The 27,355-nt window shown below is 47.8% G+C and overlaps 1 protein-coding gene and 8 non-coding genes across 9 annotated transcripts in view; all 9 read left to right on the forward strand.

The window, feature by feature from the left end:
- Positions 1 to 27,261, forward strand: part of m1ap (meiosis 1 associated protein) — a gene marked incomplete at its 3' end in the record, with an annotated part of 33,834 nt that extends 6,573 nt beyond the window's left edge. The window contains exons 5-12 of the mRNA XM_056584936.1: positions 3,903 to 4,077; positions 21,135 to 21,290; positions 22,394 to 22,553; positions 25,057 to 25,198; positions 25,932 to 25,995; positions 26,576 to 26,718; positions 26,934 to 27,049; positions 27,183 to 27,261. Coding sequence (XP_056440911.1) covers positions 3,903 to 4,077; positions 21,135 to 21,290; positions 22,394 to 22,553; positions 25,057 to 25,198; positions 25,932 to 25,995; positions 26,576 to 26,718; positions 26,934 to 27,049; positions 27,183 to 27,261 — 1,035 coding nt within the window. The remainder of the gene's footprint in view (positions 1 to 3,902; positions 4,078 to 21,134; positions 21,291 to 22,393; positions 22,554 to 25,056; positions 25,199 to 25,931; positions 25,996 to 26,575; positions 26,719 to 26,933; positions 27,050 to 27,182) is intronic.
- Positions 1,772 to 1,843, forward strand: trnag-ucc (transfer RNA glycine (anticodon UCC)). Its single transcript has one exon. It is a non-coding gene; the product is annotated as a tRNA-Gly (tRNA).
- On the forward strand, positions 2,146 to 2,217 carry trnag-ucc (transfer RNA glycine (anticodon UCC)). Its single transcript has one exon. It is a non-coding gene; the product is annotated as a tRNA-Gly (tRNA).
- On the forward strand, positions 2,934 to 3,005 carry trnag-ucc (transfer RNA glycine (anticodon UCC)). The gene has a single exon. It is a non-coding gene; the product is annotated as a tRNA-Gly (tRNA).
- trnag-ucc (transfer RNA glycine (anticodon UCC)) lies at positions 3,247 to 3,318 on the forward strand. The gene has a single exon. It is a non-coding gene; the product is annotated as a tRNA-Gly (tRNA).
- Positions 5,411 to 5,482, forward strand: trnag-ucc (transfer RNA glycine (anticodon UCC)). The gene has a single exon. It is a non-coding gene; the product is annotated as a tRNA-Gly (tRNA).
- On the forward strand, positions 5,579 to 5,650 carry trnag-ucc (transfer RNA glycine (anticodon UCC)). The gene has a single exon. It is a non-coding gene; the product is annotated as a tRNA-Gly (tRNA).
- trnag-ucc (transfer RNA glycine (anticodon UCC)) lies at positions 7,524 to 7,595 on the forward strand. Its single transcript has one exon. It is a non-coding gene; the product is annotated as a tRNA-Gly (tRNA).
- Positions 7,835 to 7,906, forward strand: trnag-ucc (transfer RNA glycine (anticodon UCC)). The gene has a single exon. It is a non-coding gene; the product is annotated as a tRNA-Gly (tRNA).
- Positions 27,262 to 27,355: the final 94 nt, after the last annotated feature.

Consider the following 27,355-nt stretch of genomic DNA (forward strand, 5'->3'; position numbering starts at 1 on the left):
TGTGTGTGCATGCGTGAGTGATTGTCTATGAGTGTGCGTGAGTGTGTGGGTTTATTTTTTGTGTGCTCAGTGAGTGCAATTCAAAGGCTTCTTTCCAGTGGGGAGTGTGTATGGCATAAACATATGCAGTTCACGTCGATTAAAATTTTTATCTTCATAGGCAAAGTGCTTGGTTTAATGGAGCATGATCACGGGACAAGTAGGCTTCTTCAGAATGTGGGCAGTAGCACCAAGGAATCAGGTCTTAAATTAACAAAACAAAAGGTGAAGGGAGTGACCGCGTGGATCCCGAGATGGGCTAGCCCTGTCTGACACCGACAATGGAGTTAATTTGCAATACAGTGGGAGTTTACACCCTTAAAGAACACAATAATTAAAGGAATCTACACAATAAAGAAGTCAGGTGATTGACTTTGCCAGTGGCGATACAAATGAGATACAACTATCATCCCACCTTTTAATAAGCGAGAGGAACAGAGCTATCTCTTAGTGCAAGGAGAATTTATACAAGGGCTTATTAAATCACCTCGTTATATAAAGTATTAGGATTCATTTTTCCATCTCACACATGCGTATGAATAGCTGAGAAGTGGATGCGTGTGACCGCGAAGGGACGGATGTTCCTGTCCGTGTTTGCACCTGTGTGCGTAATCCGATGTTCCACACTCATTCAATCCTTCACCAAGTTAGGCCCTGTTCTCCCCAAAAACAGAACAGGAAGCAAGAAACAGAACGCAGGTCCCCGTCTCCACTTAATCCAATTAGACAGGGATCATCTCCCACCTCAGGCTATGTGACGCAGCACTGTGTCCAGAACATCAGCCTTATCTCCCTCATCCTCTTTAGGCGTGAAAAGCCCCTGACTCAATGGGCTCTATTCTCTCTCCCCCCCCCCCCCCCCCACTGTCATCCAAATATAACTCTATATAAGTCACCGCCCTGACAAGATCCACATCTCTCTTTTGGGAGCGTGAAATGGGCGCCTTGCAGAGATCTCTGCCTTTGTTCTCAGGCCCACTTGTAAGGGGCTTGGGATGAAAGCGCCGTGCTGAAGGACTGAGTGTGAATGTACCTCTTTTGTACGTTGCTCAGACTTGGCCCTTAAAGAACGGTCCCCAGCCTGGTTAGCATCCATATCACAAGTGCACTTGTAGCCGAGGCACATAGGAGATAATCTCAATTGAGAGTTTGGGGGAAAAGCCATGATTCGTAAAGAATTATACATATTCCATCCATTGCTTCGTAGTCTTTGGGTTTGCCTTGCAATGAGCATGTACATATAATTTGTGTTGCAGTCTGACTTTTCTTAAAACATTGAACCAGCCTAACCATTCTGCCACCAACGAATGAAATCACTGTGGCTCTTGACGTTTATTCCAATCATGCACAGTAGTCTCTGCAATAGGGACAACACTTTTGCTTATCTAGTGTTAAGATATCACAGCCAACAGTGATTAGATCAACAGTTAGAATGATGGGCCTCAGGAGAAGCTCAGAGATTAACCAAGCCAATACCAACGAGACGCTGTGTGTAACACATAATGAAGACTAGATCTCTGTCTTGTTTTCTTGTTTGCTTCGTGTTTTCGGTGAAGAGTCGCGATACTCACTGGAACTTATTGAGGGAACGTAATGGAAAAGAGAAAGTGTAATGTTTAGGAAAAATGGTTGGATGGACCCCAGGCAAGCTTTTTTTCCTTGTGGAATGTCAGGCGCAGGCAGGGTTTGGGCTCGGGAGTAGCGCGGCTCTCTCTGCATGTTTCAACGCACAGCGTTGGTGGTATAGTGGTGAGCATAGCTGCCTTCCAAGCAGTTGACCCGGGTTCGATTCCCGGCCAACGCAGAACTTTTTTCTAAAACTTAGCAAAGAAAAGTCTCTGTTTACGTTGCTGAAGTGTAGCAAGCTCTTTTTGAACATATCAACTTATCATCCTCTGAGCATTCCTGGGTGAGTGAGTGCAGACCTATGTCAAGCAAGCTGCAGGGATTGCTTCGGCATCCTAATAGAGATCTACTTCTCCTGTCACACAGAGAAGTAGTTTCATGCTCTTCGAGGTGGAAGGTTTAGGCTTTTAGCAAAGAAAAACTTTTTGGGGTGTGGGGATGAGTTTTGACGAGATCACTGTTCTGAAAAGACTACATACAGCGTTGGTGGTATAGTGGTGAGCATAGCTGCCTTCCAAGCAGTTGACCCGGGTTCGATTCCCGGCCAACGCAGTACCTTTTTTAAAGGGGACCTATTATGCTTTTTCGACTTTTATGACCTATAAACGATATTCATGTCTAACCATACTAAAGTGTCAAATAATGACGTGCATGCATTTCGACGTATTCCCTGCTGACAGTCTGGGGTGGCTGTGCAGAGCGCTAAACACTCGGGACAACGTTTGCGATTCACTTGTTCACATTTCCGGGAAATCATCTACGTAGAGGCACTCCTGCCGCACCCCCATATGCCTGGTCAAATCTGCCCGCGAGTGCGCGCGCTTCAAGGAAGGTAACCAATCTCAACGGAGTTGGGTTGGCAGGAGGGGGGCGAGGGGGCGGAGAAGGACGAAACCGAGCGTTGACAGAGATTGCTGAAAGCGCCCAGATGAGAGGAAGAGTTTCCCGAAAATCTACATCGTTTTTTGTGTATGGTTAAACATGACTATCAATCATTATAACAACGTTTATAGGTCATAAAATTCGAAAAGCATAATAGGTCCCCTTTAATCTTCCTCTGAGCATTCCTGGGTGAGTGAGTGCAGACCTATGTCAAGCAAGCTGCAGGGATTGCTTCGGCACCCTAATAGAGATCTACTTCTCCTGTCGCACAGAGAAGTAGTTTCATGCTCTTCGAGGTGGAAGGTTTAGGCTTTTAGCAAAGAAAAACTTTTTGGGGTGTGGGGATGACTTTTCATCTAATCACTGTTTTGAAAAGACTACATAGAGCGTTGGTGGTATAGTGGTGAGCATAGCTGCCTTCCAAGCAGTTGACCCGGGTTCGATTCCCGGCCAACGCAGTACCTTTTTTCCCCTTTTTTAATCTTCCTCTGAGCATTCCTGGGTGAGTGAGTGCAGACCTATGTCAAGCAAGCTGCAGGGATTGCTTCGGCACCCTAATAGAGATCTACTTCTCCTGTCACACAGAGAAGTAGTTTCATGCTCTTCGAGGTGGAAGGTTTAGGCTTTTAGCAAAGAAAAACTTTTTGGGGTGTGGGGATGAGTTTTCAGGAAATCACTGTTCTGAAAAGACTACATACAGCGTTGGTGGTATAGTGGTGAGCATAGCTGCCTTCCAAGCAGTTGACCCGGGTTCGATTCCCGGCCAACGCAGTACCTTTTTCCAAAACTATACGAAGAAAGGCTCTGCTTACGTTGCAGCACTGCAGCAAGTTTGTTTTTCTTCCACAGGGGATTCTCCCTATGCAGAGGAAGAATACCAGACATAGAAGCAAATGCTTGAATCTTCCTCTGAGTATTTCTGGGGGAGCGAGTGCAGAGCTGTCATACAGGCTGCAGGGTTTGCTTCGGCAACACACTGCTTCTCCTGTCACGCAGAAATGCAGTTTCTTGTTCGTTGAGGTGGAAGGTTCATGCTTTTAGCAGAGAAGAACATTTTTGTGTGCGGAGATGACTTGTCAGAGGGGCTTTGTTTTTTTTTGTTTTTTTTTTCAACCGTTAAAAAAACCAAAAAAAAGGCCTTCGCTTGTGGTGATCACAAGGTTGAAGAGCACCACACATCACAGCCCCATCACCCAGTCCGACTCATCCCCCCTCCACAGAAGAGGTTGTTGAAACTACCTGACCCAAATACGTTGTTCACCAATAACAACAACGCGCCGAAAGCGTGTGGCTAACAGAACCTCTGCCATCTGCTATCAAAGTGTTTTTTCAGTTTGTTTCTTTTGCCGTGTCAGGTTACCGTGGTGACCAGCCAGCCGGGGCGGGGCGTGGTGCGGCGGCTGGAGGCGGGGCTGCGGGGCGTGGACCTGGTGTCCCTGCGGCGCCTCCTGGTGTTGGAGATCAGTACTGCAGCGGGGGACTGGGGCCGCGTCTCCGGCTCCCCCGAGGACAAGAGCTCAGCGGAGGAGGGTAGGAGACGTGCACGTAGACACACCAACACACACACACACCAAGACACACACACACACACACAGACACACAGACAGACAGACAGACAGACAGACAGACAGACAGACAGACAGACAGACAGACAGACAGACACATGCTTGCGCACACACACACACGCACACACCTACACACAAACAACACATACACAAACGCACCCAGTAAAACACACACATATACACACACCCACACACACACACCAGCACTGCTTCTTCAGACTCACAAATGTCATATATACACACATAATTACAAACTTCTCCAGGAAGACGCACACAGAAATGATTACCGATCAGACACACACACACACGTAACAGAACCTACACATCCGGCAGGGCAAAATGCCAGGGAAGTCCACCAGTACACCTCCACAGCTGGAGGCCACATGAGGCCTCTGCAGCCACCGAGAAGTCAGCTCAGCTCACTGCTCAAGTCTGTTCACATACTACCTCCCCCCACCCAACTAACCCCATTCATTCAGCTCCTGTGGTCTCCCCTCTCTCTCTCTCTCTCTCTCTCTCTCTCTCTCTCTCTCTCTCTCTCTCTCTCTCTCTCTCTCTCTCTCTCTCTCTCTCTCTCTCTCTCTCTCTCTCTCTCTCTCTCTCTCTCTCTCTCTCTCTCTCTCTCTCTCTCTCTCTCTCTCTCTCTCTCTCTCTCTCTCTCTCTCTCTCTCTCTCTCTCTCTCTCTCTCCTCGTAAACACCTCATCACGTATCATCATAGTGAAGCAGGATGAGACCACAACATTTGCAACCGAAAGTACTCCGACTCTAATTTCATAATGATATGTAATTATTGGTTTCTTTTTTTTCTTGTAATTACTCATGGGGGTTGACGTAGCCCTGAGAAACAAGACGGGGGAAGACAGGCAGAGAGAGTGAGAGAGACAGAGAGAGAGAGAGATTCACAAAATACTTAATTCCCAGTGGAAAATATAAGCGGAGGAAACTAGACTTCCAAGTATTTATGTACAAAGTGTTTGCGTGCACATTCTAAGTATAGAAGGCTGTTCACGCATCCCAAGTTCTTTTGAGGACATACGATGTCCTCACAAGGACAGTGTCTCTGTGTGTATGTGACACCGAACTCTTTACATCCACGGTCAAGGAACCGTTTCCACAGACAGGGTGAATTCTCTACTTGTCACTGTGCTCAGTGACTTCTACGCCGCAGGGTAAAGTCGGATGATAAGCCCTGGCTTTGGCTATGGCTGTGCTGTTTCTTCACAGTGAGGAATGTCAGTCCCAGCTGGGGTTTGGAGGGGCCTCTAGGTCTGCTAGCTCTGAGTGCTTAAACACACAGCGTTGGTGGTATAGTGGTGAGCATAGCTGCCTTCCAAGCAGTTGACCCGGGTTCGATTCCCGGCCAACGCAGTACTTTTTTCTAAAACTTAGCAAAGACGTTGGCGTTGGCAAAAAAATTCTCTGTTTACGTTCCTCGACTGTAGCAAGCTCCTTTTTTGACACATGGCGTTGGTGGTATAGTGGTGAGCATAGCTGCCTTCCAAGCAGTTGACCCGGGTTCGATTCCCGGCCAACGCAGTACTTTTTTCCATTTCTTTATCTTCCTCTGAGTATTCCTGGGTGAGTACTGCCGCGTTTCCACTGCAGGGTGCGGTACGGTTCGGTTCGCAAAGGTGCGGTACGGATTGCGTTTCCACCGCCAAAAGTGGGCGTGACCCGGACTGAGCCGTACTCGTTTTGCGCTCGTCTTCAGTACTCCTCCGTTGGGGTACTGAGACGCCTGAAAGGGTGCCAGAAAATTCGAGCTACACACCCCCTCCATTGATTGGTCGACAGAATCGTCACTTCCGGGCGACGTGGGGATAAAAACAAACAAACCTCTCAGTAGCCTCGAGGTATTATTGTTTACAATGAACATGTCGCGTAAAACGCTTGCTTGGGCGAACAAGGAGGTGGAGACGTTCCTCTGCCAGGAACTGTTGCTGGACGACTTCCATGGTAGCTCTTGGTTTAATGTGTCGCGTTCAACTTTTCCATTGTTTTTCTTGAGCAGGCTACACGGTGTCGAGCTGTATGTTGTCACGATGTTTACGTAGCTGCTGCGGCGATCGACATCCGGCCTACCATTAAGGGTACTGTCGACGGTGGAAACGCGACCTCGGGGCTATACCGCCCCCTCCCTACCAGACTGAGGCGAACCGAACCGTACCGCACCCTGCAGTGGAAGCGCGGCATAAGTGCAGAGCTATTTCTTGCAGGCTGCAGGGATTGCTTCGGCACCCTAAAGGTGCGGCCACACTGAACGCGTTTACGCCCATTAGATTACGAGCGTAACGCGCCTAGCCTGACGCTTGATCATTGTGTGTCACAAAAATGGTACAACGCGCCTAACGCGCCTACGCAACGAGATGAGCCCGCCCAGCGGAGGTGTCTCGCTTCGCCCTGAAGGGGCTTATTTTCGATAATGACCGGCGACGTTCTATACATTATCCCGCTTATTACACGGCTACTTGCCTAAACGAAAAAATAACTTCACATGGTGTGTCTTACAATTTATTCGTAACCAGCATTCATAGTGTTGATTAGTAGAGAAATAGTCCGCCAAAGACGTTGACGTCGCTTAGCAACCGAAGACGCTGGGGTTGACAAGTAACCGGACTACTACCCATGTAAGTGAACTGAGCGTTCCACGGCATTGAGAAGACCTGTGTAATAAAGGCCTATAATATTTCTGTTTATGGCATAGATTCCTCCTCAGATGAGGCCAATAAAGCAATGATTAAAAAAAAAAAACACATACGCTCAATCAGAGGCCCGGCCCGACCCGGCCCGAAGATAGTGGTGGGAAATATCGGCCCGACCCGGCCCGCGGGTCCGGCCGGGTCAGGTCGGGCTCGGGCAGAGAATCGAAACTCTAGTGCATGACATCCTCCGTAGGCGCTCACAGCTGGGTGAGTTTCACCACCTCCTCATCGATTCAGCACACACTGACACGATGACTTGGTCGTCCATGTTCTTTCTGCTTCTGTGCGTCCTCCGTCGCTCTGCCAGTGACATCGGGTCAAGCTCAACGCTGATTGGCTATCGCGGCTAACCGTCACGCGTAGGCGCATCAAAAGTTACATTTTTTGAACTCTGCGCGTTACTGCGTTGGCCGTGTTGGTGCGTTGGGCGCGTTATTTAGGTGCGTAAAACGGGCCTAACACACTGCTTTAGCGCGTGTAACGCATCTACGCGCCTTAACCAATAGTTCCCTATGCAAAAATGCCGATTTTCAATGCCTCTAACGCGCGTAACGCGTTCAGTGTAGCCACAGATCTACTTCTCCTGTTGCACAGAGAAGTAGTTTCATGCTCTTCGAGGTGTAAGGTTTAGGCTTTTAGCAAAGAAAATTTTTTTGGGTTGTGGGGATGACTTTTGAACGAGGCACTGTTCTGACAGTTTACACACAGCGTTGGTGGTATAGTGGTGAGCATAGCTGCCTTCCAAGCAGTTGACCCGGGTTCGATTCCCGGCCAACGCAGTACCTTTTTTCTATTTTTTAATCTTCCTCTGAGCATTCCTGGGTGAGTGAGTGCAGAGCTATGTCATGCAAGCTGCAGGGATTCCTTCGGCTCCCTAATAGAGATCTACTTCTCCTCTCACACAGAGAAGTAGTTTCATGCTCTTCGAGGTGAAGGGTTTAGGCTTTTAGCAAAGAAAAACTTTTTGGGGTGTGGGGATGACTTTTGATCGAAGCACTGTTCTGAATATTTACACACAGCGTTGGTGGTATAGTGGTGAGCATAGCTGCCTTCCAAGCAGTTGACCCGGGTTCGATTCCCGGCCAACGCAGTACATTTTTCCAAATCAAAACAAGAACTCGGTTCCGTCCGGGGACTGTAAACGGAACACCTGCGATCAATCTATTTTTCGTTCTTATAACGGCAACACGCTGTACGGTTTAACCACCGCAGACGTTCTCAGTTCCTGCGTGCCTCAGTGGCCCTTATCTCCAATCCCATGCCCCCAAACGTGATCCCCCTCGGAAGAATCCCATGATCTGCTTATAATTCCATCGCACGCTAGTCATCCGCGTCACCGCTTACCCGGGGACAGAAGGACGAACCACATGACGACAGCATGGTGGATCGGCCACCGTCAGGCCAAAGGCATGGGGACAGGAACGGGGCAACCGCGACGTGTCTGCAAGGTCTTCCTTGTTGTGACCTCTGCGTGTTGTTTCGCCCCTGCTTAGAAACCCAAGCCCTCCAGGCTCTGAATGATAAGAGCTTTATCTTATTACGAGGGCTACTTTTCTTTGGTCAGGCTCTGAAGCCAAGAGGGAAATGACAGCTTAGATAGCATTAGGCGCTGAGGCGGATCACAGCGATCGGAGGGAGATATCTGATTGGCCGGAGGGGTTCAGGGGCTTGTCCTCATTGTCCTTCCAATAACATCATTGATGAGTTATGTTTGTCCTTGCTGTGATATATTTACCATCTGTGATATTTAGACTCTCTCTCTGAAGACTGTTGATGGACTATTATGACTTTCAACATAGGGTCATATCGTAGAAACATTTTTTAACAAGAGGAAATGAAAAGCAACGATTATTAAATTGATAACATACTGTACTTCAGATTGAAGACAGCAGTTAGACATTCTGTGTTTAAATAATTTAGACTACTTTCATTAATCAAACTCGCAATAATATTGTGTGTGCGTATGTGTGTCTATGTGTTTGTGTGTGTGTGTGGGTGTGTTGTCGTCATATTTAAAACATCTTGGACTTCCTCTGGCTGGGTCAACTGGTCTGGCAGCGTACTGGGATTCGGGAGTGTTCAGGAATGTGGACTGGGTCAGATGGAGAGAAGCTTCTGGTCTTGTAATGTCTATGTCTGTGAACCCATTATGCCTTATTTATCTTTGCAACAAGGCCAAGTTTGTACTGTGTGCGTGTGTGTGTGTGTGTGTGCTCGTTTGTCCATAAAACTGTGAAATAAATTACATTCGGTGTCATCCTCCGATCTTTGGCACTGTACATCAAACTGACATCACTCTCTTATGTAAACGGTTCTCCAGGAATACAAACAATGAAAAGGATTATCTCCTGACCCATCACATGTCAGCCAGAGGACAGCAAACCTGTGTGTGTGTGTGTGTGTGTGTGTGTGTGTGTGTGTGTGTGTGTGTGTGTGTGTGTGTGTGTGTGTGTGTGTGTGTGTGTGTGTGTGTGTGTGTGTGTTCACTCCACATCAGGCCAACGCCTTTGTAAGCATCCTGTTTTTAGTGTAAGGCGTGGACATTAAAAACCCGGGTGTTGGGGTCTGGGGAGCAGTTAACACACAATGGGCCGAGACAGCCCTGAGACACTGACCCCACAGACCCACAGACCCACAGACCCATGCAGTACCAGGACACACCAGCAGGGTGTGTCCTACACACCCTGCTGGTGTGTCCTGGTACTGCAAGGGTGTGTCCGTGACCCCTTCTATCTACACAGAAGGCTTCGGTGTAGATAGAAGACGAACCACAGCCTTCATCGTGTCTAACCCAGTAATCTATCTGGCCTCAGTTTCCCTTTGGTTTGGGTTGTTTTTCCTTGTCCTTCAGACAGTTTAGATGGCTTATGGTCAGGGCTGTGACCTGTGTGTGGCCTGTGAACTTGTTTTAAGGCTGTAACAGTGATTAAGGGCTAGGTGAAACACACATACTCAAGTGCTCTTCACATTGAGGGCAATTAATGAATAGAATGGTCGGCTGATTTTGTGTGGTGTGCGGACCCATTGGACACTGAGGAGTACAATATGTAAGTGGAAAATATGATGAGTAAAGCGCAACACTGAACAGGATCCAAAAAATTCTGTCTGGCTGCATTAGGCTATTCATAGACACAATATGCAGACTGGTTTTTGGAACGGAAGGAGGAATGTGCTGGCTGCCCTCTTCTGTCTGACCGGCTCTCACTTTAGTGGATAACAGAGATGCTCACAACATGAAAACCACTTGTCTGCCAAGGCTCGCCAGCAATGCAGCATCCCATCACTTTGTCTTTCTCACAGGCGCTGTGAGGAGTTTAGGACAGACAAAGTCCCATTATTATTGTAACTTTTTTATACACTGTATATCCTTCAACATAGAGAGACAGACACGGACACAGACACAGACACAGACACAGAGAGAGAGAGAGACAGACAGACAGACAGACAGACAGACAGACAGACACACACAAACAAAGAGACAGAGAGAGAGAGACACACACACACACAAAGAGACAGAGAGACACACAGGCGAGAGAGACAGGGAGAGAGACAGAGAGAGAGAGACGCACGCACGCACGCGCACACACACACACACACACACACACACACACACACACACACACACACACACACACACACACAGAGAGAGAGAGACACATACACAAAGAGACAGAGAGAGAGCAGACAGGCCAGAGGGACAGAGAGAGAGAGACACAGGCCAGAGAGTCAGAGAGAGAGAGAGAGAGACACAGGCCAGAGAGTCAGAGGACCTGTACAGATAGTAGTATCAGTGGCTGGCCAGCTGGGCCCTAGCCCTGCGCGTCATTGGGGTTGCCAAGGATACGGTACCTGAGCAGAGGACAACACAAAGAGGGCACACACACACACACACAATGTTCTCCTTCACCCCACGCTCAGCCATTAGGAAAGATAGAGGCGCTCGCATCAGGACAGTGGTACTAATTATGGGCCCAATTAGATAAGAGGTTGATTATAGTCATCGCCGAAGAGCCTGGAGCATACATCACTGCATTGTCTACACACAAGCGATCGACCCGTTAGATAGGCCTGTGTATCTGCGTCCTTGTACCCATGTTATGTATCGCCTTTATGTCCTCATGCTGATGTGATTAGGTTAATATCTTGTGATTACATGAGTGGTCTTGTGTTCGTACATTAAGCTACGCTAATGGCATTTACAATAATGTGTCATTGAGACCTCATCTGTGAGCAACTCATATGAGTCTCTGGGAATAAATGATAATTAAGTTATACTTTAATAGGTTTCCTGGGACCAGAGTCGGGAACTAGAGATGTCATCGTACTTTCCGAAAGATGTAACCCACACACAGATGTGACGTTGTGAATTAATGCGTTACGTTAACCCCCGAATCAGGAACAGGCTCTGGGCTACGTTTACATGATGGCGGTCTGAACAGAAGACGCAAAAGTGGCGTCGCGTTTTCACTTTTTATTCCGTGTTTAGACAAGCATTTTCGGGAGGAAATCTGCGCGCATACGGTGACGCAAAAGTGTGTAGAATTCGATTGGGTATGCATGTCAGGCAGCTAGGTGGTGCTGTGATACACCATCACACAACACCACCATGTCTGAGCGCATGCATATTATCTTCCTTCTTCTCTTATCTACGCCGCAAAAATCAAAACATAATTACAGATCCTTTTCTGTTCAGTAATACTATCTGTACATATCCTGTACATTTCGTGGAAAGACTCAAGCTGCCAGAGCAGCTTGACGGTCCAACGCATGGAACTAATACAACATGTTTGTTTATTTCCCTGTACTGGGGCATGTATGTGACGTAAACGCGTACGCGACGTGAACAGATCTGAGCAGAGTTTTGCGTCTTGGCAGTGTAGACGGAAACGCTACGGCGGAGCGTTTTCAAGATTTCAACTCTGGAGGGTGGTTTCAGATTTTTGTGTTTCTAAGCCCCAAAAATATGGAGCCAGTTTCCTGCCATAATTCAAACCTGAAAAAAAAAGTTTCAAAGGCTTGTAAGTCTGGGTTTCAAAACTCAACACCTTGTAAAAAAGGTTTTGCAACACTGAAAAAAAGAGATTATAACCTGAAAAAAATTCAAACAAAAATTCAAACATCTGTAAACATGATTTTGTGTTCTATTTTATCTTCAACATTTTCACCAACACATTTTCAAAGTTCAAACATTTTCACCAGCGCATTTGCAGAGTTTCAAATCTGGCACTGTTCTAACAGTGTATTTCATTGTTTCCCGGTTTTGAAACCTTGTAAATGGGATTCTGCAAACAGGTGTTCATACATTGAGAAATAAGTTTTGAAAGGTTGTATATTTAGTTTTAAAAACTTGTAAAGGTGTACGTTTACGCCATTGCAATGTATTTTTTCAGAACTGACTTTTCAGCATTGACTTTTCAGAGATTTGACCACACAGGCGCAAGCTTTGAGTCACGTGAATATTGGCAGTGTTCTGTCGCGCATATGTTTTGAAACTCCTGACAGTCAAGTCTGAAGAAAAAAAAAACGTTCCTGGGGGCGGAACCATTTACCTTTAAACCTATTGGTTGCTCTCGGCTGACGTACATTCCAATCACGTGTGCCGTTCACCGGGCTGTGCGTGATTGACAGTGCTCTGCCAATGACAAGAATGTGATTGGAATGTACGTCGTTACATTCCAAGCGGTCAGACAACTATCATACCGTCGCAGTCCACCGCCAAGACTCCCCCATCCGCCAACACCCGCATGGGGATAAGGGAGGGACGAAGGATGTACACGTGCCGTTCACCGGGCTGTGCGTGATTGACAGTGCTCTGCCGATGACAAGAATGTGATTGTAATGTACGTCAGCCGAGAGCAACCAATAGGTTTAAAGCGAAATGGTTATGGTAAATATACAACCTTTCAAAACTTATTTCTCAATGTATGAACACCTGTTTGCAGAATCCCATTTACAAGGTTTCAAAACCGGGAAACAATGCCAGATTTGAAACTCTGCAAATGCGCTGGTGAAATTGTTTGAACTTTGAAAATGTGTTGGTGAAAATGATGAAGAAGATAAAATAGAACACAAAATCATGTTTACAGATGTTTGAATTTTTGTTTGAAATTTTTTCAGGTTATAATCTATTTTTTCAGTGTTGCAAAACCCTTTTTACAAGGTGTTGAGTTTACAAACCAAGACTTACAAGCCTTTGAAACTTTTTTTTTCAGGTTTGAATTATGGCAGGAAACTGGCACCATACAAAAACGCTCTCACCGTCTAAACGAAAGGCACTTCTGATAAAATATTTTTTTCGTTTTTACCCGCAAGCGTCCTCGTGTAAACGGGGCCTTAGATGAGTTTCATTTTGATGAGGATAACCTTTACTATTCACGGCCATGTGTCTCATCACGAAACCTATTCGGAGTCAGCAAGGTGTTAGCGTGGAACCACTTCGACGCACGCTGCGACCGTTCACCCTCGTCTCGTGAGGTTAAGTGACACCTCTTCAAATCGCAGACTCTCGGAATAAATGTCACTGTCACCTCTTAACATTTTCCCAGCGGAGAAAATGTCGTCCCTGTTATGACTTCACAATTGTCAAACTTCGTTTGGCCTAAGCAGCGGTAATATCTCTCCGATTGGCTCTCCACAGAAAACCCTCCATTGAATAAATGTCATTAGAAGGCTTTCTTGAAATTTTGTGACGTTTGACGTGGGCTCCTTCAAAATAAAAGCCTTTATCTGCAGGGTTAGCGTGGGCGGTGTGCTGCTTACCTCACAGGGCTTACGCGTCTCAACGCCACCTCTTTGTTGTTCTGTGGTGACAGTATCTGCATGGAAGGCTGGTGAGGAGGCTGTTTCCTACACGTCTGTTTTCCTCACACAACCTGATCCTCTGAATCAGAGTTCTCAGGGTGTTTTCGCACCATCGAGATGACGTGTAATCCCAAGACACTTGAGCTTGTCCCAATATATTACTATTTGTACAAGGAGGGAGACTTTGCAGGACCTTGGACCTGGGGATGTGGGCTATTCTAAAAACAAGTGTTGTACCTGGAGTAGGTGCTACACCGACACATTATGCTGCTGGAAGGCTGTACTCGGTTGCTTTCTGTTTGTCCTTGTATAAAAAGCCTGTATTTGTACATCTGCGTGTGTATGCGCGTGCGTGTGCGCATGTGCGTGTGTGTGTATGCCTGTGTATGCCTGTGTGTATATACTTGTTTGGTACATTCGCATATCTATTGGACCGTGGCGTGTGTTGGGTAACTATCTACTTGTTTGCCGTTCTGCACTGTTTTCCCCAGCGACTGCAGCCAGAATTAACCGCATTGTAACCACCGTTATCAAACCAGATTGTGATGGGAGCATGTCAAAATTACCTCCAAATCCCTCTTGGCTGTCGAATTCCCTACGCTCCTATAGTCCCCTGTCACATCCCCATAAAGCTGTAAATCTGTTTACGCCAAAAATGTAAAATCCAGTCTTCCAGGAGATTTATTCTGTTGCACCCTCTGGTTTCTCAAAGGGGGAATTAGGTGTGAAAGAGAGGAATCATCCCCTGTTTTGCCAAAAGGCAACTTTTTTTTGTGTGCGCAGGATTTTACAAAGTTTACCTAACTTCCAAAGAGTCACCGAATGCAGACGACTAGAGAATCTATGTTGCCTGAAGCAGGTTACAGGTGGCGCTGAAGGAGGCCAAAACTAAAGTGAGAGGTTTAAAATAAATAAGAGATGATAAGCAATTTCCTTTTTATGGCGGTTGTATATAATACAACCTGCCAAAGGCAACCAGGAAGTCAGCGTTGGGGGCATGCTCATTGCCTAGGTTTCCGTACAGTTTGTGGTGTTCCGTTGTCATCACAACGCTCCAGGGGTCCACATCAGGCTTCAGTGGTTTCCTTCCCCAATGCCCCCCTCCCCTTAACACATGCACTCGCTTAAACCTGGAAAACCGCGACCCGGGAAACCACGACCGTATCAGAAACAGTTCTGTGCCACCGTGCTCGGTTTCCACGGCGATCAGCAGGTCTGGAGAGGTGGGTGGCGCATGGGATGCAGGTGGAGGAGGGTGGGGGAGGGTGGGGGTGGAGGGGTCGGATGTGGGCTTGAAAAAGGAAACCACATCCTAACGTACCGATCGACTACCGTTGGTACATATTCACACACACACACGAAAGAGCTCAGGCCCGCCCAAAATTATACAAAAAAATTATACACTACATCAATGTACCCGCATTAGTAAAATCGAGGTGTGAAAAGCATTTACACACATATGCAGACACACCCACAATCAGGAGCAGTTCAAGTAACGGCCTTGAGATTCTCTGCGGTAAAACACTGCAGTGCCTGATATTAAAACATCCCCCCACACACACACACACACACGCACGTACCCAAAAAACACATCCCCCCACACACACACACACACACAAACACATCCAGAGAGTGTAGAGTTCAAGTTCAAGTGTTAAGTATGCACAGTGAAATGCTGGTTTGGCAGACTTTGCCCCATGAAATGTATAAAAAGGTCAACGGTATGAATATATAAAAATACCAAAAGGATAGACATGAAACATAACTCAATTTAAATTATATACAGATGCAAAATGTGAATCTGTATGTGTTAAAAGTCTAGTCCAAGGGCCCATGTTTTTTGCACTTTTTACAAAAAGACACACACCGACACCCATACATACATAAACACACATAAACACAGGATCACACCTCCAAACACAAACACACACACACAGGATCACACCTCCAAACACACACACACACACACACACACACACACACACACAGGATCACACACACACACACAAACAGGATCACACATACAAATACACACGCACACACACACACACACGCACACACACACAAACACACACACACAAACAGGATCACACCCTCGCACGCACACAAACCCGCACACACCATGTCGAGGGGCAAGGTCGCGCCCGCCACACCTTTGAGTGACGCAGGCTGTCACCGCGGTGGTCCTATCATAGTGGCCTGCAGATGTCCCGCCCCACACTCCAGGATATGGAGGCTATTAAACACACACTGAGTGAGTGCTGCTTGTTCCGCTGGCCACACACACACACTCACACACACAGAGGCACACACACACAAACACATACATTCATCACATCTTCACCCACACCCACACACACAAACACACACTCACACACTTACACAGCAACACACACTCCCCCTGCCGCCTCCATGCATTCATCTCAGTCCTCTCCGGCCATCTGGTCCTTTCTCCTCCTCGATCTATTCAACATATATTGTATGATCCACGTCCCTTTGCCCTCCTCCATCTATTCAGCATACATTATACGATCCGTGTCCCTCAGCGCTCTGTACGCCGGTCTGTTTGGGTAAGTGGCCTGGGGTCCGATTAGCTCAACATCTGCCTGCTCACCTGTAGTCTACATCTTCATTCTCTCTGTCTCTCTCTGTCTCTCTCTGTCTCTCTCTCTCTCTCTATGTATATGTATATGTCTCTATATGTGACAATACTGTATGTTCTAGCTATCTTTAGACCTCCTTCTTTGGTGTGCTGTCACCCCCTTCCTTCTCTCCCCCTTCGTCCCTCTCTCTCTTTCTTTCAGTCTCTCTATCTCTCTCTCTGTACAATGAAATGGTAGATAAATTGATCTACAATCTGTAGTGAAAGTACACGGGCGATTATTCCCATTTATTATTACATTTAAGTATATTCATCTCTAAAAAACACATCCAACTACAACCCATTTGACGTGTATTCCCTGCAGACGTCACATCTGTCTCCTCTCCTGGTCAGCCCGTTCTCTGATCTCCTGCATCCACCTCATTAGAAGTGCCTTTTTTTAATAAAGACCAGCAGCAGAGAGTGCTGCCACAGGCTATCCCCAAACACGGAACATTTATCTGATTTATTCTGTCCACACACTGAGACAATAATATCTCCAGGCAACAGACAAAACGAATGTTAACGTTAACAATGTTAACAAGAGAACAGAAAAAATATCTAGAAAGTTCCATATAAAAGTTTAATTTTTTTTTTATGCAATTGTATAGTAGATACAGTATTTTAGCATCCTCAAGCTGCTAATGTGAATATGGCTAAATGCTGAGGCCATACATTCTCTGTCTGTCTGTTTCCATCAAAGCTGCTCATTTATCTGTTCTCTCTCTCTCTCTCTCTCTCTCTCTCTCTCTCTCTCTCTCTCTCTCTCTCTCTCTCTCCTCTCTCCCTCTCTTTCCCCCCCCCCTCTCTCTCTCTCTCCCTCCCCTCCCTCCCTCTCCCCCTCTCTCCCCCCTCCCTCTCCCTCTCCCCCCCCCCCTCTCTCTCTCTCCCTCCCCTCCCTCCCTCTCCCCCTCTCCCCCCTCTCTCTCCCTCTCTCTCTCTCTCTCTCTCTCTCAACACGTGTCTGATCTGTTGTTTATCCCTGCCCCCCGCCCTGTCCCCTCCTCTCACTCCATCCACCACCGCTTGAACCCGCTCCTCTGCCGGCCTCATTAGCCATGCCCTACTTACTGTTAATCTAAAGACAGAGAGCGAGGGAACAGGGGTCCTCTTGTTTGTTCCTGTAACGGTCGCAACGGCCGTCATCGCCATGACGACACGGCCCTAACAAACGTCGCCGCGCCAGCGAGGCGAGAGAGGGCTTGACAAATGTCTGGTCTGTCTCCGTGTCCTGCGACGGTGCGTGTTTGATCGATGGCTAATCTGCATTGACGCTCGGCTACCCGTCTGTGGGCTGTTCATCGCTTACTTCTGATGCCAAAGGAAAAGATAGACACGCACACGCACACACACACACACACACACACACACACCCCCACACACTCTCTCTGGGGGAAGATTGTGTGATTATAGGGGATTTACCCCCCAACACTATCACAGTCTTGGTGGACATCTACACACACATTACGCGATCGGACATTCGATTTAGATTTGCAGATGAGCGGGAAAGTGAGTCACCTTGCATACTGGGAATTTTAAATGGCAGAGAGAGAGAGAGAGAGAGAGAGAGAGAGAGAGAGAGAGAGAGAGAGAATGCCTTGTAATTGAAACTGGAGTGCAGTCGTATACACACACTTGAGTAATCCACTCACACGCACACACTCTCTCTCAGAGTTTACGTTGGAGTATTGAAGTGCGAGCAGTCTAGTGGGGAAAGAGAGAGAGGGACGAGAGACATTGGCGAACAGGGAGGTTTCTCAATGCGAACGCTAGGTCTTTGCACACTGATCCATCCAGATTGTATGTGTGCTTGCACATGCACTGTCATGAGCACAAGAACACACACACACACACACACACATAAAATAAAAGAACTGCTGAAGGTGCACGGTTTAACAGTTTGAACCCATCCTGCTTTCCCAATGATTGTTTCTGTGAGGATCAATACTCAATGCCCTCCACTATCTCTCTCCCTTAGTTCCCCCCCCCTCTCTCTCTCTCTCTCTCTCTCTCTCTCTCTCTCTCTCTCTCTCTCTCTCTCTCTCTCTCTCTCTCTCTCTCTCTCTCCTCTCTCTCTCTCTCTCTCTCTCTCTCCTCTCTCTCTCTCTCTCTCTCTCTCTCTCTCTCTCTCTCTCTCTCTCTCTCTCTCTCTCTCTCTCTCTCTCTCTCTCTCTCTCTCTCTCGTTTCCAATTCCCCAGACAGATATTATCCAAGAGTGAAATCGATTTCACTCTGGCTGACTTGGCCTCGCCCTTACATTTATCTCTCTTTCTCGCTCCGTCCTTCCCTCTTTCTACCTTTCTACTCGTCTCCCTCACCCTCCTGTTATCTAGACGTAAATGCTTTCCGCCATTGTCCCTCTCGCCCACTATTTCTTTCTAGTTTGTTCCATTGGAGTAGCATCCTTCTAGTGGATGATCTCTCCATGTATCTACTTCCCCCCCGTTTCCTCTGGCTCAGCATTACCTCATCCCAGCTCCCTCTCTGTGGTTCTCTCTTCTGCTCACTTCCTCATTCCATGGGATAATGGCCATCGATTCAGGATGAGGAGAGGCCATCTCTTCTCCCTCCTGCCTCCTCCCCTCCTCTCTGGGAAGACAAAACATTTTGTTTTAAAAGGGAGAAAATATTTATGCAGTAGTGTGTCAGGAGAAGGGGTGGGGGAAAGAATCCTCTTGGGCACAGCATTGATTGTGATTGTGATTTGGAATGGGTGTTGACTTAATTGCAATCAGTTAATATTACTTTTCAAAGATAAATAATGCATCATCTCAAACACACTCTGCTATGATGCCATCATCATCCCCTCCTCTCCCCTCTCCTTTCTGTAAAGCCAGAACATTTAATTTAAAAAGAGTCTTAAAAGTTTTTTATGCAGTGGTCTGTGATGTCCCTTTTAATCAAAAACCTGGACCGCAATCATTCTCACTCCTCTGCCCTCCAGATCATTTTAATTAATAGTACTTTATGGCCAGTCTCCATATCTTCATTACTGCTTCCACACACACACACACACACACACACACACACACAGAGGAGGTCTGCAGAGTGCAGATTAAGTACAGGGTCAGGACCCTAAAAGGCTTCCGGGTTTTATTTCTGTGCGGGCGACATGTGCAGGAATATATATTTTAATGGGCCCGTGCGATGAGCAATAATTTAACAGATTTAAAGTTCCTCATCGCAGAGTCCGTCTGAAGAACTTGGGCACACTCGTCTCCTCTCTCTCTCTCTCTCTTTCATCCTCCTCTCTTTTCCTCTTCCTCAGTCACATCTCTCCCCCTCGTTCTCTCCCTTCTCTATCCTCCATCTTTATCGCTAACTCTCCCGCTTCACTTTGCATCCCTCTCTCTCTCCCTCCTCCCATCCATCTCTAGCTCCATATGCTGTCTCTATCGCCTCTCTCTCCTCTCTCTCCTTCTCTGGCTTCCTCCTCTTCATCCTTCCTTCTCCACCTCCATTCGTCCCCCTCTCCTCTCCTCCTTCCCTCTCTCTCTCCCCCCTCCCATCCATCTCTAGCTCCATATGCTGTCTCTATCTCCCTCTCTCCTCTCTCTCCTTCTCTGGCTTCCTCCTCTTCATCCTTCCTTCTCCACCTCCGTTCGTCCCCCTCTCCTCTCCTCTCCTCCTTCTCTCTCTCTCTCTCCCATCTGGCCCATTACTTCTCCACTGAGGGGAGTCATAAACTATTGAACAGCGGTCTAGGGATGGGGTGGTGGTGGTGCAGGTGGGCAGGATGGGGTGGGGGTGGTGGGAGGGGCTCTCTATAGGGTCTGGGAGCATTATGCTCAGTAATGGCCGGACATGTATGATGATGTAAGCACAGACCACCGCAGCCCATGAGTGTACAGATAATGGATCTACAGAGAGGGGGGGGAGGAGAGGATAGAGGGAGAAGAGAAAAGGGAGAGAGAAAGAGAGGGAGGGAGGGAGGGAGAGGAGAGAGGGAGAACAGAGGGGAGGAGGGAAAGAGGAAGGAAAGCAGAGAGAGGAGAGAATGAGAGCGATGGAGGAAAAGAAAGAGAGAGAGAGAGGGAGGGAGGGAGGGAGGGAGGGAGGGAGGGAGACAGAGAGAGAGAGAGAGAGAGAGAGAGAGAGGGAGGGAGGGAGACACAGAGAGAGGGTGTGGCACTACAATCTCCGAGCCGTTTTCCGGTGACTGATGAGACGAGACAGATGCACTTGAGCGTAGACCCTCCTCACCCATCCTCCCTCCTCCTCCTCCTCACCCTTCCTCCCTCCTCCTCCTCCTCCTCACCCATCCTCCCTCCTCATCCCCCTCGTCTCCTCTTTCCTCCCTCGTCTCTGTGATAACGGACAGAGACTAGAAGGGGGGAGACGTGTTTACCATAAAGCTATAGCATGAATACCCCAGCAAACCACTTAAAGCCCTGAAACTGAGACAACAAACCGGGCCAATATTCTTCTCCTCTGGGGAAATCAAGTGAGCATTTTCTCTGGCTCAGAGAGAGCCACTCAGACAGTCTCCACAGTCAGCCCATGGATTCTACACAACACTTATATCTGTTATTATGTTACTGTGTTTTCCGATTAGTATTGCTCGTAATGTGCAGACTCGCCGTATTGTATTGTATTAGGCTAATACTCGTATATAAGATAGCGCCATTTGTCAGATATACAGCAGAAACTGTACTTGGGCGTCATGCAGTGTGTGAGACTCTGCTGCCCTCTAGTGGCGAACGATCACACAGCACGAATTTGTGCTGAATTTGTCTCAATTAATGCCGACCACAATTAAGCCCCTGACCCACTGGCCCAACCTCGTGCACACAATAATCAATAATCGATCAATACCCCTTCAGCCCTCAACCGCCCTTCATTCCCATTGGTCCGTGTGTCTCGGCCCCTCTCCAGAGTCGCTGATGCTCGGGACGGAGATGGACCTGCAGCGAGTGGACAACAGCACGGTCGCCGTGGAGACGGTGCTGAAGTCCTGGCTCCAGGCCCAGGGGGGCGACCGGGAGCAGCTGAACCTCGTCCTGCCCGGGGGGGCGGACAGAGACAGCCCAGGTACCGCCCCGGACCCGGTCAGGGAGACTCTGAGTTTGTCTGAACGTAGGGCTGCTCCATTATGAAAAAAAAAAAATCATGGTCAATTATGAAATCACGATTATTCAAACGATTATTTTTTTTAGTTTGAAAACATCATGCAGTTATTCAGCATTTCTCTACAAGAAAGACCTTTGGAACTGGGAACTTTGAAAGTTCCCCTTAAAATATAATGTAAAATTATGCATTCAGCTATTCGGATTTCTATGAAAAATTTAATAAAGAAGAAAAAGGAAAAAAACGTTGAACACGATTATATACGTTTTTGATCGTTTGACGCAAAAAATCGAGATCGCAATGAAAATTTGATGAATCGCACGGCCCTATATGAACGTACGTTGTATTCAGGAGCAGGGTTGCGGGAACTAATCCATTCATGGAACAATCTGGACGCTCATCTTCTATTATTCTTAGGTTTGCCGTTGTGTGTGTTTACCTAAGTGCAATTAGTTGATTTTGGCCTTTTCGAATATAAATAATCCGTAGTCTCATACAGACATTCCTCTGCCGTCATGCCATCATTTACCAGACAGTTTCTCTGCCCACAACGGACTGTAGTAGATCCTGAAATCAGCACCCTTATGTACTTAATCCAGAATCCATTTTGAATCGGGAATCGTTTCGGAATCGAGGAGCGATTTGGAATCGAATCGAGACCCCACAGATTCACACCTCCTAGGTTCATAAGTTAACCCTGTTTTATCGTGATTGAAGCATGGAACTACAAAAATAGGTATGCCTGTGACTATATATTGTGGATATCTGATGCTGTAAACCCCTTTGTTCCCTCCCCCCCCCCTCTCTCTCTCTCTCTCTCTCTCCCTCTCTCTCTCTCCCCCTCTCTCTCTCTCTCTCTCTCTCCCTCCCCCCCTCTCTCCCTCCCCCCCCTCTCTCTCTCCCCCTCCCCCTCTCCCTCTCCCCCCCCTCTCTCTCTCTCTCTCTCCTCTCTCCCTCTCCCTCTCCCCCTCTCTCTCTCTCTCCCCCACCTCTCTCTCTCTCTCGCTCTCCCTCTCTCTCTCTCTCTCTCTCTCTCTCTCTCTCTCTCTCCCTCTCTCTCTCTATAGTATACATAAAGTGTGACGTGCAGGAACGTCTGCTAAGCCCCGCCCTCCTCCCGCTGACCCTAAACATTGGCCCAAAGACCGAGAGCGCCGGAGATCTCCCGCCCCCTGCCAAGGGTTCGGCCAATCAAAACCCTCCGCCGCCAAGACTCACAGCCGTCAAGTAAGCACTGTGTGTCTGCGAGTGCCGGCATGCCTGCGTGTGTTGATTGGTTGATAGCTTCAGGGGGGCGTCGACAATCAATACGTCCCGTGTCTGTCCATGAATGCCGTCCTTCTTGTCTGATGGAACTCTCCTCACGGACATTCCATCCAGAACGTTCTACGGCTGGAGCATTCCAAGTGGTTCATCAGGGGCCGTATTCACAAAGGATCTTAGGGCTAAAAGTAGGTCCTAACTGGCGAATTTAGGAGTAACTCCTAAAAATAATGGGCGTGTCACTCTTAAATTTAGGACTCCTAACTTTTTTCACTAAGAGCAATTCACAAAGTATTTTAGGACTAAAAGTAGCACCTAAGTCTAGGAGAGCTTAAAAGTCCTCAAGAGGACTCCTAACTCAGTAAGACCTATTCACAAAGAATCTTAAAATGCCTGCGAGACGACATGTTAGGGTATTCAACTTATTGTGGAGTTAATGCGCGATGCAATAACATCCCCGACTAACAGGAATAATCCGATTAGTCCCGAAATAAAAAGTTATAAAAAAATATATATAACTTATAAAAAATAAAAATAATTGCGCCATCAAAAGACGAGGACGTGTTCGTCAATAGGAAGAAAGTGCATTCCATCAACACGCAGGTTGTTTTTGATGCAAATTTTACCATAGCCTACTGGATGTTGTTGCAAAGTGGCCTGGATCTTCAGCTACCCATGATTCGCGCATTTTAATGGTGAGCGGTCTGAGGCAGCTTTTTGAGATGTACCAGTTGGGTGTCACTTGCTGGGTGACAGTGACTATCCATGCAAGACGTGGCTCTAGACACCCTACCTTAATCCACAACCGGGAGCACAGTTAAAGTGTAACATGTAAGTGATTACGCAGATTACGCTTAGTCCTATGCGTAAAACACATCGTATTGGCTCTTTGCGAGCACACAAACATACACGAAATGTTGTGGAGAGAGGAATTGGGCAGATGAAACGTCGGTTTCATGTCCTCCACGGCGAAATACGCCTCACCCCAGAGAGGGCAAGCACAGTAATCACTGTATGTGCCATTCTACACAACCTTTGCAAGCGGAGGAACATTCCACAGCCAGACGATGATGATGATGATGATGATGATGATGATGATGATGGCGATCAACATTACAAGGAATTTGGCCGTGTGGAACCGAGTGGACAGGCATTTAGGGACCACTTTGAAAACACATTTTAGGTAAACACCTTGGCACAAATCAGTCAACACTTGGGTAGTTCGTAACATTTATTTTATTTTAGATTTTACGTATTTTTATTGTTTGCTTTCTCTCTCTCTTGAACGTGCAGGCTACAACGTCATTATCGTGGTCTGCACAAAATGGTCATCATGCGTGTATTCTGCTAACTGCACTATAACTACTTAATAGGAATTCATTTCTAGCCTAGGCTATTTCCTTGTTTTTCGGTGATTCAGTGGGCTCGTCTGAACAACCAATCACCGAACTGACCGCTTCTAAACTCGTGCACGAGAATTGACGTAATCCATAGCAACGGCGCGTCACTCTTAGTTCACTCTTTGTGATTTATCCTTAGTAAGAGTAGGTCTCAGCGGCTTTGTGAATAACTTTTAAGAAAAAACTCCTACGTAAAATGTTTTAGCGCGAGTTAGGAGCACTCCTAGCGGTAAGATAAAATGCTTTGTGAATACGGCCCCAGAAGTCTGTCTGTCTGTCGTTCTGTCTGTCTGTCTGTCTATACTCTGATTTGCCATAGCCCCGGTCGGATGCAACACCTCACAGTTTTTCACTCACACTCATGGATAGCATGGATGGAGCCGTATAGACATACAGTATACAAAATAAATGCTAAAAAAACGAAATGATCATCAAATTGCCTGTGTGTCTGTGTGTGAGTGTCTGTGACTGTGTCTGTGTGTGAGTGAGAGTGTGTCTGTATGTGTGTGTGTGTGTGTGCATAACAAAGCCTGTTCTGTACCAGTGTGTGCTTATGACGGTGTGTATTTGTGTGTGTGGACGAATGATTGTTGTGTGTGTGCGCGTGTGTTCTGCATACTGATGAGTGATGATATATGGCTTGGCCCTTTATGGGAACAGGGGAACAGAGCTGCAGAGTCACCTTGGCAGGCGTTAGACTTTCTCTCGCTCGCTCGCACACGCGCGCACACAGACACACACACACACAAACACACACACACACACACACACAGCATTTGTCATTATAATTTATATCATAAGTAATGACCACAAGAAAAAGGAAAACTTTTAAATTGTGTTGAATCTGACCATTTGTTCTGAGTGCTTATGTGTGTGTGTGTGTGTGTGTGTGTGTGTGTGTGTGTGTGTGTGTGTGTGTGTGTGTGTGTGTGTGTGTGTGTGTGTGTGTGTGTGTGTGTGTGTGTGTGTGTGTGTTCTCTGTGCATGTGTCTACTGTGTCTGTGTGTGTGTGTACTGTGTGTGTGTATGTGTTCTCTGTGTACGTGTCTACTGTGTGTGTGTCGCAGGACTCTGCGCATGGAGGGCGTGTGTGAGAGCGTGATGTACGGCCTGCCCATGGTACTGCGGCCCACCTCCTGCTGGCAGCTGGACTGGGACGAGTTGGAGAGCAACCACGATCTGTTCCACGCCCTCTGTCACACACTCAGGGTACGGGTGGGGGGGGGCATGTGTGTGTGTGTGTGTAGGTTTGAGTCGGCTTAGCAAAGGAGGTAGAGCAGTTGTCTTGTAACCGAAAGGTTGCTAGTTCGATCCCCAGCTCCTCCCAGCTGAGTGTCGACGTGTCCCTGAGCAAGACACTTAACCCTAACTGCTCCTGACGAGCTGGCTGTCGCCTTGCACGGTCGACTCTGCCGTCGGTGTGTCACTGTGTGTAGTAACCCATGTTAGTCGCTTTGGATAAAAGCGTCTGCTAAATGCCCTAATTATAATTGTAATTGAGGTGTGTGTGTGTCTGGGTGTGTGTGTGTGTGTGTTTGTGTGCGTGTGTCTGGGTGTCTGTGTGTAGTTTTGTTTGTTTGTTTGCGTGTCTGTGGTAGGGGGAGTCTGAGTCCATGAGGGTCTGTCTGTCTGTCTGTCTGTCTGTCTGTCTGTCTGTCTGTCTGTCTGTCTGAGAGCCCTGAATCCCCGCCACTCGTTAGTTTGGGCTACGACCCATCACACCCCATCAACAGCCTCATCTTTCACTACATGACTAGATCAGTTCAGCTCGATCTTCGTCTAGTTCAGGACCCCCTGACAACGATCCCATCAATCCCAACCATCGTCCACAGAGGACTACAAAGATGGTGGCGGCTCGCTGTGACCTAGTGTTGGGTCTGGTTGTGGGAAGTGTAGTCCTGCTTACCTTCTTCTTCTTCCTCCTGGTCTCTGGGTTCCTTAGAGCCGGGATCTGTTCCTGCTGGTGAGGTCCGATACGGCCCGTAGTCCTGCCGCCCCTCGCCCAGGTGGGCCGTCTCCTAGAAACAACGCTTACTTCAAAATATATTAGGGTTCAATCACAGCAGAGAGAAGGCATTTCTGGGGCCTCTCTATCTTTTCATGTAGAAACTTTATATACAATATGTGTGTGTGAGTAAGCGCTGACTGGTCTCCTTGTACAAGAATTTATTAACCATGCATGTGCATCTCTGTGTGAGTGTGTTCATGTGCGTTCGTGCGTGCGTGTATTTGCGTCTATGTCTGTCTGTCTGTCTGTCTGTCTGTCTGTCTGTCTGTCTGTCTGTGTCTATGTGTGCGTGCGTGAGTGTATGTGTGTGTCTGTGCCTGTATGTGTATATGTGTATGTGTGTGTGCATGTGCGTCTGCGTGCTTGTGTGCGTCTGTGTGTGTGAGTGTGTGCGTCTGTGCTTGTGTGCGTCTGCGTGTGTGTGTGCCTCTGTGTGTGTGTTTGTGTGTGCGTCTGCGTGCTTGTGTGCGTCTGTGTGCCTCTGTGTGTGTGTGTGTGTGTGTGTGTGTGTGCCTCTGTGTGTGTGCGTATGCGTGTGTGCGTGCGTGTTTGTGTGTGTGTGCGCGTGTGCCCCCCAGGCCTCCAGGCCCACTACGTCCTCCAGGCCTCCCCGTTCTCCTCCCTCCTCCTGAAGCCGGTGGTCTCCAGGGAGCTGCTGCTGCCCTGCCCCCTGCCCGCGCCCGCCCAGGACCCCCGGCCTGACACCCTGCACGCCATACAGGTCAGCGGACCCCCGGGGCGGGGAGGGGAGGGTCACCACGTTAACGAGACTCTACAAGAGCTACCTGCTTAGGGTCCATGGGTTAAACGCTTTAATTGGTGTGTGTGTGTGTGTGTGTGTGTGTGTGTGTGTGTGTGTGTGTGTGTGTGTGTGTGTGTGTGTGTGTGTGTGTGTGTGTGTGTGTGTGTGTGTGTGTGTGTGTGTGTGTGTCACAGGGCAGTCTGGCCCAGCTTGATGAAGACAGTGTGTTCAACCCTCTGTCTGTGACTAGTAACCTGTACCAGCACCTCAAGAACCGGGCCCTTCTCTCTCGACCCAAGTACCCCTACAGGTCGGTCGGTCAGTCAGTCAGTCAGTCAGTCAGTCAGTCAGTCAGTCAGTCAGTCAGTCAGTGTTTATGTGTGTGTCTGTCTGTCTGATTGTCTGTATGTGTGAGTGTGATTCATTATGTTTTGAACTCCTAGAGTACCTCAAGCGGCCAGAAGAGACCAGCCTCTCCCACCAGAGGGCGCCAAAGCCTCACACATGAGGCCGCCCAGACAGGTACCTCCTTATGCACACACACACACACACACACACACACACACACACACACACACACACACACACACACACACACACACACACACACACCACA

This window comes from Gadus chalcogrammus, unplaced genomic scaffold (assembly GCF_026213295.1).
Source record: "Gadus chalcogrammus isolate NIFS_2021 unplaced genomic scaffold, NIFS_Gcha_1.0 GACHA035, whole genome shotgun sequence".
Classification (NCBI taxonomy): domain Eukaryota; kingdom Metazoa; phylum Chordata; class Actinopteri; order Gadiformes; family Gadidae; genus Gadus; species Gadus chalcogrammus.